General features: G+C 37.3%; 3 protein-coding genes across 3 annotated transcripts; all 3 read right to left on the bottom strand.

Annotated features, from left to right (window-relative positions):
• Positions 1 to 499: 499 nt before the first annotated feature.
• LOC149386455 (putative F-box protein At1g47730) lies at positions 500 to 1591 on the bottom strand. Its single transcript, XM_089626514.1, has one exon. The coding sequence runs from the start codon at positions 1589 to 1591 to the stop codon at positions 500 to 502; it is 1092 nt and encodes a 363-aa protein (XP_089482640.1).
• A 2920-nt stretch (positions 1592 to 4511) lies between these two features.
• On the bottom strand, positions 4512 to 5654 carry LOC149386454 (putative F-box protein At1g50870). Its single transcript, XM_089626513.1, has one exon. The coding sequence runs from the start codon at positions 5652 to 5654 to the stop codon at positions 4512 to 4514; it is 1143 nt and encodes a 380-aa protein (XP_089482639.1).
• A 2078-nt stretch (positions 5655 to 7732) lies between these two features.
• Positions 7733 to 10178, bottom strand: LOC149386453 (uncharacterized). The gene is made up of 4 exons (XM_089626050.1): positions 9886 to 10178; positions 8863 to 9405; positions 8471 to 8513; positions 7733 to 8353 (listed from the first exon to the last, which is right to left on the bottom strand). The coding sequence occupies exons 1-4, from the start codon at positions 9929 to 9931 to the stop codon at positions 8116 to 8118; spliced, it is 870 nt and encodes a 289-aa protein (XP_089482176.1). The 5' UTR covers positions 9932 to 10178; the 3' UTR covers positions 7733 to 8115.
• Positions 10179 to 10623: the final 445 nt, after the last annotated feature.

Here is a 10623-nt window from a genome sequence, read left to right as displayed (position 1 = left end):
GATATGTTTATGGGTATGAGTAGGATATAGTTTTTAAGTAATTTATCCAACACGCTACCCATATCCTACTCGCTTTAAATTATTACTATAGTTATGAATTTTTAAGCAAATTTTAGTATAAATATTAATTAATTTAAGTATTTTTTACAAATTAATTTGTTTATTTTTTACTTAAATGTTCTGTTAGATTTATTTATTTTTATCAATAAATTAAATATCAAATGGGTAAAAAAAATATTATTTTCGAAATTAATTAAATTAAATATTATTTATATTTTACATATTTACTACGTATAAAAAAATATTATTTTAGAAATAACAACTTGAAAGTTTAAACATTCAATTGACTTCCAAACACATCACCAATTTCCACAAAAAGTTAGAACAAATCCCGCAAAAGACTAAAATGACCTTAGTTATCCTAGCTAAAAGACCAAGTTGCCATTAATTCTGATTAGTTATCTAACAACTAATAGGTTGGGGAAGATGGAGGAAAACATCACAGTGGAACAAAGCTATCCACGTAGGGAATAATATGATCGCCATATGATAAGTTGTTGTAAATAGGTCTGTACTTCTTCTCGGCGATGTTGTAGGAGACCAAGCAGCTCCAATCTATTCGACGAAACATAATCACCTCATCGCCGCTCTTCGAAAACTCCAACACCTTCCATGCTTCGCCGATCGGGGGAAGATTGATCCAACGCTTGTCTTTCGTCGTCGACGGTGATGATATAACCCAAACGTCCACCGCCGAGCTCTTCTCATTCGGATAGTTGACCACCAACGCCACCGAGTCCCTCCACCGAACCAGCCTCATCAGATTCGCCGCTCTCTTTCGCCGCCGCGATTTCCCTCGGTCCCGCTCCGGCAAAGTCACAGTCTCGAATCTTTCCCGATGAACGTCGAAGCACAGAACCTTTTCCCCGGTGGAGCCGGACCGAGCAAGCCAGTAAATGACTCCTCCGCCGCAACACACGCCTGAGATCGCGTAATGGTTGAAATCGTAGAGCTCTTTCTTCCAAGGTATCTCCACGTTTCGCCACGTGTCCTCTCCCAGAGTGAGCACCTTGGCCACGAAGCTGGAGTACTTGCGGTAGATCAAGACGAGTTTGTAAGCGCGTGAGACCGGGTCGTGGCCGAACCCGACGACTAGGTCGGGCTCGTACTTGTCGCTGAAGCCCGGCCTCGGGAGACGCTTGAGCTCTCCGGTCTGGAGATTCCGGAGCTCGACGTCAACGCCGAGCGGGTTGACCAAGCAAAGCATGCCGTCGCAGTGGGCGAAGATCATGTCATTATTTTCATAATCCAAGAACAAGTTGACTTTTTTGTGGGAGTTGTTGACTTCCACGTCATTGTTTTTGTGGAGGGTCAGCAATGCCAGTTCCCACCATCTATCGACCACGATGAAGGACGTGGATTTACGCCTGTTGTGGAGATGATCGGCCACGAATCTCGGAGTCTTCAAGAGAGCGTTGACCTGAATATTCCATGACTTTTGGACGCCCTTTAGCCTCAAAACCGACTTTGCTGGCAAGAGTGACCAGATTTTCACTACCAACTCTTCAGGCAAGTCCGAAAAATTTCCCATCCGTCCTTTTATCTCTATTGTATACAAGGAAAAGAAAATAAGGCAATAATATTCTTTCATAGCTACAAATTTGTATTTATAAATACGTCACTAGGAGACAGAAAGATAGAAAGAAAAACACTGATTACAGCAACGACGAGTCTGATTATCATACCTTGTATTATGTTCTTCGTCAACTATAAACTCTCGAGGTTATTGCCTTTTTCGCGCGATATCTGACTTGACTAATTCTCTATACAATTTTGATGAAAGCAATTGGTTTTGAGTTTTTGAGTTAGGGGCTCAGTATTTATAGTATATGAACATGTTGGGATTTGAATACGTTTAAGAATACGTTTCCTTTCCGAAACCCTTTAGGAATTATTTTTCCTATTCCTAAAAACTAATCGAGCCTAATGGGCCTACTACACACATACACACACGGGAGAATTTTCACAAATAATTAATTCCTTTAATATTATTTCTAAATTTTCATAAATATCTATACATATTATAAAATAAAAACCAAATAAAACTCCATAAATAAACATTTAAAGATAGTCTTAACTTGGCAGCTTTAATCTTGTGGTATTTGCATCTTATGTCACAAATTGGCAATCCAATTGCAAATAAGTCACACGCAAAAATTTTAGAAAGTTTTAGAGGAAAATGAAGTGATTTTTAATGAGGTATTGTAAAAATTCAGAAGACATGGAGTAACTAATAAAAGATTAAATGATGAGAGAGAGTAATTTGAAATTTGCACATGTGACACGAATGTAAATACGTGACACAAATGCAATTTTGACAACTTTGTGACACAAATGCAAAAAACTGACGAATTTGTGACATTGACGCAAATTTCCCATTTATATATGGACTCTTTTGGGCCGAAAACCCTTATATTCATTGCATTCTAATTTCTGCAATTTATTTTTTCGATTATTGCTGGCATAGCCGTATTGAATTCAACAATGCATATTTCTGTGATATTATTATGATGAAGAACTAAAAAAATCGGACTGTGTATACAATTTAAGGAAGTTTTTTATAAACAACTAGCGCACTTATAGAGAGGACTTTAAAATTATAGCCTAATTATCTATTTATTTAGAGAAATAGCCCATATTTCTCATACTTCCAAAATTACCATTGGTTTCATAAAACTTTGTTCTTATGTGTAATTTGTTAATTCCAGATTTTTTCCAGTTATTCATCGTCGGATTTGAATCATGGAATTGTTCGCCAAATCGGAGACATGTATTTTGTTTTTTTTTTCGAATAGTAAATAATATTTACTATCGAATGACCTAACTGTAAATATTATTCCATTAAAATTATCCTGCAATTTGCAATCAGGATATTCGACGACTCATTTGGAATAGATGTTTAGGATCGTCGATTTCGTAGATGTTCTTCTATTGTTATTATATTATCTGTTCGTCTAGGTTAGTAATTTAATCCTTCTTAGTTTATGTTTGTCTAGTGTAGGTGTTTAGATTCTTTGGTTTCTTAAAACTTCATTCTTATTTGTTTGCCAATTCCAAATTTTTTCTAGTTATTCATCATCAGATTTGAATAATGGAATCGTTCGTCAAATCGGAGACAAGTATTTTGCTTTTTCGAATGGTAAATAATATTTACTATCGAATGACCCGACTGTAAATATTATTTACCATTAAAGTTTCAGAGTTTCGGTTATGGTGTTCTATGGGTTAATCGAATTTGAAATATTATTTACCATATTTTATAGTTATTCTAACAGAGAATTGATCGGAGATGCGGGGTCCGGTTTCGATTATGGTGTTCTATGGGTTAATCAAATGGAAATCATATTTACTTACCATTTTTTTCAAGTCTGAGAACGGAGACGCTTCATTGGCTTCGAAAGTGCCGAAATCAGAAAATTGGTGACGGAAAAGAAGGTCGGATGTAATACCGGAGGATTGAAAGATTCGAAATCGACGGAGAGTTCGGAGGCAATATCGGAGGATTGAAGGATTTGGAGTCGGATGCGAAAATTTTGGTGTATTTGAGGGGTAAGATATGAATATAATATTTGTTTGGTAGTAGATTGGGCCATTTACCTAATTTAAGTAATAATTAGGCTAGAATTTTAAAAGAGTTGACCAATTTGAACTAAATACCTAACCGGCCCAAAAACGAACATGACCGTGAAGCCGCCACTAGAGGACCATGACTATTAAGTCATCAGAATCACTGCCAGTAGTCCCATCAGATTTCAATAATAGAATCTGAAAACACATAAGCAGACCATATAAGCTCTAATCAATGCAAAAGATATATGCTTACTTTGCATTAAAAAAAAAATTACATATTTGCTCCCTAAATTGTTGCATGCTTAATAACTCACCCCTTATTCATCCGTTTTTCTTTCATCGATCTCCTCGATCATTCAAATATTTGCAGCAATCTCTCTTCCGTCAATTTTTTCTTTAACGATTTTTTTTTCTTTTGTACATGTATCATGCTCTTCATATGTTATGGAACAAATTTACGTACTAAAAAATATCCTTTACAAATAAAAAAAACTAATATGTTTTATTATTATTATTCAAACATAATACTTTATTTATTTTTTTAAAAATTAATTTGTTCATTATCCTTTTTAGTTTATTTTTATTTATTTATTTTATTATTATTTAAACATAATATTATAATATTTTAGTAAATTTGTTCAGTAGGCTGACAGTGTACAAAAACATATCAACACCGTTAAGAAAATAATGACGGAAAGGGGATTAATGTTGCAAACATTTGAGTGATTAAGGAGACCGATGAATAAAAGTAAACGAATGAGGGTGAGTTGATAGGCGTGCAAAAGATCAGGGGGCAAAGACGTGCTTTATCCTAAAAAAAATATTAATCCGATATTAATGCATATAAGTAGAATTATATACAGTACTTCCATATTCATCATTCACAGTGCAACAAAGCTGTCCAAGTAAGAAAGCAGACGAGATTCATCAGAAGCTTCACAGCAGATACAAGAATACTTGTTCTCGACTACGTTGTACGAGATCACATTACAGAATCCCTTGAGATTCATATCAATTAGCAGCTCATCACCGTTCTTCCAAAACCCTACCGGTTTTAAAGCCCTAAAAACCATGCAACTATCAAACGCGATCGATAAACTTTTAGTCCAACGCTTCTCCACCGCCGACATCACCCAAACATCCAACCCTAACCCTCCTTCTTCCAATTCACGAAAATACGCAATCGATTCTTTCCACCGCACGAGCCCCGAACCCGACCTGAGTCCGCTCGGCGGCGACACGGCGTCGAATTCCTCGGCGTGCATGTCAAAAGACAGAACCATTTGGCATCTATCGCCGGGGCTAAACTCGAACAAGGCCAGCCAATAACAGACTCCTTCGCAACACACGCCGGCCTCGCTGTAAACGGAGTGGACCGGGAGGGTCGTGAATATCTCTCCCTTTCTCCAACCCGACGATGATGATGATGACGTGTCCTTTCCCAGCGTGTAGACCTTGGCCATGATGGCACCGGCTCGGGAGATGAGCTCGACGACTTTGTAAGCACCGGAAACCGCGTCATACCCGAACCCGATATTTCTGATCCTCGTGAGAAGCCCAGCCCAGGGGTTTCCGAAGAACGGACCCGGCAGAAGCTTGAGATCTCCGGTCGCCGGGTTCCGGAGCTCCCCGGATCCGGTCAAGAGGTCGACCGTGCAAACTACGCCGTCGCAGTGGGCGAAGAGCGTGTTGTGTCGTAGCAGATGAGCGTCGACTTTGTTTCTGCTGAGATCGTCGCTGAATTTCACCTCACCGTTGTGGTGGAGGGTGAGGAACGTGTGTTTCATGTCTGGACTAGAGCGGCGTTCATTCGTGCCCAGGTAGAAGATGAAGGACGAGGAGCTAGGTCTGTTGTTTTTGCTGTTGTAGAGATGATCGGCCACGAAACTCGGAGTCTTTGCGAGAGCGTTGACCAGAATGTTCCATGATTTTTGGACGCTCTTTAGCCTCAACACCACCTTTACCGGTAAGAGGGACCAGATTTTCGCTATCACGTCTTCGGGCAAGTCGGAAATCTCTGTCATGCTGTGCTTAAAAATAAAAGAATTTGATGACATAAAAAGAAAATCAATACTCGTTCGAGCGAGATAGTCTCGGAAAATTATATCTGTGCATAACACACAGACTCGTAAACTGAATTTAAATAAGTTACACTGATCTAGTAAAAAAATATTAATGAAAATAAGAAATAATTTTTTGTAAATTCTTTGAATGAAGTACGTTTTTTAGCTCTCGGTTCAGAATAAAAGCAGAAGAAAAGCAAGGTTGTAGTTTTATTAACGTGTTCGATTCTGAGTTGTTTTTGCAGTTTAAACTGCAACGAGACTAAAATAATATCAAGATGCATACCTTATTATGTTAGGTTTTTCGTCAACTACAAACTCAGGTTGACTTTTCGCAATAATATATTACTTAATATAACTTCTGTATATTCTTTTGAAGAAAGCAATTGAATATTGAGATTGTGATTCTATATATCGCCTCCCTAGATTATCGGGTCGTTTTTATTTTTATTTTCTATTTTTGGTTTAAATTAAAGCATTGCTGCGTGTGGACCATCACGCAATAAGCCCTAATATTGGGAAAAGTGTGAAGAAAAATACGCAAACTTGAAATTTTCTTAGAATAAGAAAATCTCCGCCGTCATATTTTTTTTAAGTGTTTCGTAAAAGAAAATTGACCAGTTCATAATAGAAAAATAAAAAGTGCACAAATTAAATTTGACATTAAAACCCAAGACACAGGATATAAATCATAGATGAGAGGATTTCCACTCTATAAAAAAACAACTACCATTCATGTATACGTAAAATGGTCAAGGGAGAGTGACAAAGTAGTAGGAAATAAATTAATAAACAGGCAAGGATCGTATCGTGGGCATACTTTGAATATGTCCCATTTGTGACCCATTATAGAAGATTGGTGATCATCTTCTTTATATCTCACCATCTCATTATTGGATATCATGTTAACCTAGCCATACGCGCTCTGATACCATATTAGAGTATATAGAAGAGAGAATGTGGAAGAATAGAGAAATAGTAAAAATAACGATCTTAGCTTCATTAGAATAAGAGCAGAGTATTTATAGTAACATACGGTTGAGAGTGAGTCAACATATAACATAAAGGAAAGGTCTCGCTTATTTACGAAGCGTACACTGAATTTTTTCGGCTTTTTCATTTTGCGGGGACCCAACAACCTTTGATTAACATCTAATTTAAATACTGCACTTTTTGTTTATATTATATTTGTCTAGCCAATTTCAAACTTGATTTTAAGGAACTAGTTGTTTATTTTGTAAATTAACCATTTATTAAAATTAACTTGTGGAAATCTTAGGGACAATTATGTAGTATGCTATCTGATTAAATGAGGTCATATCACTAAGTGTGACTAAATTTTAAACATGCTTGAAAATATTGGTTAGATTACAAATATAACATTTTAAGTGGCCTTAGATTTTTATGTTATTTTTTTATTTTCCTTCACTCTCTTATATTGTATTTACTAGTAATAGTAAGTTTTCAATCATGACTATGCTTTGATCATTCTTTTTATCAATAGTGACTGTGGACCATAAGCATCTAGTTTGGTGATACTATCTCCTGCATGTGATGTCTCATAGACATGAGTTCAAGCCCTAATTTGCAAATTCTTTGTAATCTGAGCTTAAAATCTTTCATGTAATGGAAAAATAGCCAATAAAAAAAAATAGTGACTACTTGTTGGTGTTAAATAATGTACTTTCAAATGATCTGATTATTTGACACACTAATACAAAGATCTATCCGGTTAGGGTATAAAACTAGTAGCGAGTAAAATTATCATTAAAATTTAACTACACATGCAATGTGTCATAAAATTATGAGTCTTTGTTCAAGATTGTGCTTTTTCTAACTTGTGCCATCTAGTATTTTCTTCAATTTTGGGAAATCTTCTAATTCTTCCGTAGCTATACCGTTGTGGGATTAATCACCAGTTAAGCAATAACCTCAACAGTCTGACATCCGCATATAAGATTATATAGAGGCAGTGTGACAAAGTTGTCTACATAAGAAATCAGACTACCGTTGGATGAGTTAGTTGAGTAATTCCCACATTGCTCACATACTTGAATTACATGAGTTTTCAGTTAAAAGTAAAAGGATCGTGGCCTTCACCGAATAAAGCCTTATTTTTGCTATTGTACAGTATAGAATATCATTTTTTTCGTTTAGCTACATAAATAAATAAACTGGGCAATAATAGGTAGAAAATGCATTGTGTAATATACTTTATTACGCTATTGTTGCAGAGAGAATAACAATGATTGTGCCTAAGAATACAAGAACCTAAAATTATTTCATTTTTCTGTTTTTTTTTTCTTCTTCTCCCTAAGCCTTCTTCTTTTAGTCTCTACTTAGAGGTATACTTATGACAGAGTATTATAATAACCGGGCAGGGTAAGAAAAGATCTTGGAGATATAAGCTTGTTTCTTCTGTTCACTGATAAGCTACTGCCAAGATTGATCCCAAGAGACCAGTGGTGAGGAAGACAAAGAGTCTCGAGTACGAGACGGAGACCGCGGAGCTGGGCGTTCCTGTCGGTTCCGACCCGTAAATTGATGACCCGGGCGGCGAGTCGAAAGTCGGGGTGTTTGGCATCATCGGGGAAGCGATAAACGGGGTCGGCACCGTCGGGGAAGGCATCATCGGGGTCGGGGTAGTTGGTGGAGTAACGCTATACATTTTACGGGGAGAAAAATAAGGATGGTTAGTTATAAAAATGCCTTTGGTTTCGTTTTTCATTACTAGGATGACAATGATATTTAAAAAGAAAGGGTCTAAAAATGTTCACCTCGTTGATGCTCTTGATGATGCGTAGCGACAACTGCCAGTACCTGCAGCGAAAGAAAGTTATACGGAATTCGAGTACTGACGATCAGGGCCGGCTCAAGGTATTATGTGGCCTTAGGTAAAATGAAAAAAAAAAAAAATAGGCTTTTTAAAAATATGTAAAATATATAGTAGTTTCATTTCTAAAAAATTTGATGCCTTTAGTCCCTAAGATTTGAGGCTGATTTTTTCATAGCCAACAAAAATATTTGAGCTTTTATTCCACTAAAAATCGGAGGCCTTAGCCCATTGCCTAACTGGCCTAAGTCTTGGGCCGGCTCTGCAAACGACACGAGTATCTAAGATTTTTCGAGGATTCAGTCGAAAAATATAAAACAAAAACTGTGTTCTTACTTGGGTCGGTGGTGGTAAGTTGAGCTGCTCCTCCAAAGACACAGCTAGTGGGAGCCGGGTTCTTCTGATAGTAAGAATTGAAGGCGTACGAAGCGTGATCCCGAAGAGTGTTCGGGTTGTAACAGCTCGAACCGGGCTGTATTCCGGTACAATCTGCACCGCCGTAGCCACAAGCGTAATCAAGAGCCACTTGAAGAGCAGTCTCCGAAGCCGCTTGGCTCGCGACGCACCAGCTTCCACCGGAGGACGACACCACCGCCGTCGGAGTCGTTGTGACCGGAGTCATCGGAGGAGGCCTCGTGACCGGCATCGCCGGAGGCGAAAGTGTGACAGGTGGCGGTACGACCGGCGTTATTATCGGCTGTGTCGTCATCGGCGGCGATGGAGGGGAATCGAATATCGGATCAGGAGTCACGACGGGAATCGTGTCCCGTTGGTTGGTGAAGACAGAGTCGGAGAAAGGTATCATCTGGTTTTCTGAGTATTCGGGGATTTCGTCTCTCTGGATTGCTTCGGGAAGAGGCCTCTCTGCGTTACTTGAACCTGAAGAAAGATTCTAAATCCGTGAGGGATTTTGATTTATTATTGCTTTTTTCTTTTTTGGTTTCTTTGTCTGGGGGCTATGGATGAAAAGACTTGGTTTTCTTGGACCGCAAGAAATTCAAGGAAATTTACAATAGCCTTTATGAACATATCCGACCGTATGTATTTAGTTTAACAATCCTGGAATTAAGTGCAGGTCATATTAAAGTTGCTCTTTTTTACCAACTTAGAAAAATCAAACAGAGAAAAGAGTTTGTGTAGAAAGTGTTTGTGTGGGTGCGTGCAGATAATTTTTTAAATTACTTCTTACTTTTCTATTAACGCCCAAGTGTTTTTCTTGTTATTCAAACCCAGAAATTTTAATTAAAAAAAAAAAAGATGGTAAATAAAGAAGAGAAAGTAACACTGATGATCAAGAAACAATACGATCAGACATAAGCAAGGGATTCAATGTATTTTGATAAGATGAGAGGAAATTACCTGAGGCAAAGAGAAGACACAAGAAAAATAAAGACAAAATTCCCATGTCTTCAGTTACAACTCGGTGCTTGATTCTCTTCTGTTTTCTATATTCTTATTTTCTTGGGTTCAGAACGGAGATATACCAAATGTGAGAAACCACCAATGGCAAATAAGAGGTCTATCTTTATTTTTCAATGCACTTATGAAATACAGCAGATCTTTAGGAATCATGGCTTTCTTGGATCGAATGAGAGATATAGGGAGGGAAAAGAAGTGTGAGAATATAAAGAAAACTTGAGAAAGGAGGAATTAGATAGTTGGGAAGTGCAAGCAAGAGAAGGTGCATAAAGAGCACAAAATGTAAAAGATGGACCGTAAAGGCAAATGCTTAACAGCGGTTTGTTGGAAATGCAATCTAATGTTGTTTTTTTTTTTTTTTTTTTTTTTAATTTTAAAATGTTGACACTGATGCTCTGATGTGGAATTTTGCCTTTCTCTGTTTTATGGTACTGAATCAAAAGGTAAAGAGGAGATTGAGGGAATGAGAGATCTTGTCACTTAGTTTTGTAATCAAGAATGTTGTTCTCTACTTAAATTCGGTTAAGAACTCCTTTCAGCTTCTCTAATACGAAAATATGTGACAACTGCCAAGGGATTAGCGAAAGTAGATTATTCCGTTTAAGCCAAAAATAAAATGAAGCTTTACCTTGTCATTTACCAAAAATAGTAGCTACTTACTTATCAATAAAGGAAGCA

This window comes from Urtica dioica, chromosome 9 (assembly GCF_054948205.1).
Source record: "Urtica dioica subsp. dioica isolate 48M chromosome 9, U.dioica_male_clone48M_v1_H2, whole genome shotgun sequence".
In the NCBI taxonomy this organism is placed as follows: domain Eukaryota; kingdom Viridiplantae; phylum Streptophyta; class Magnoliopsida; order Rosales; family Urticaceae; genus Urtica; species Urtica dioica.
The sequence above is the reverse complement of the archived record's forward strand: the minus strand, read 5'-3'. Positions and strand labels throughout refer to the sequence as shown.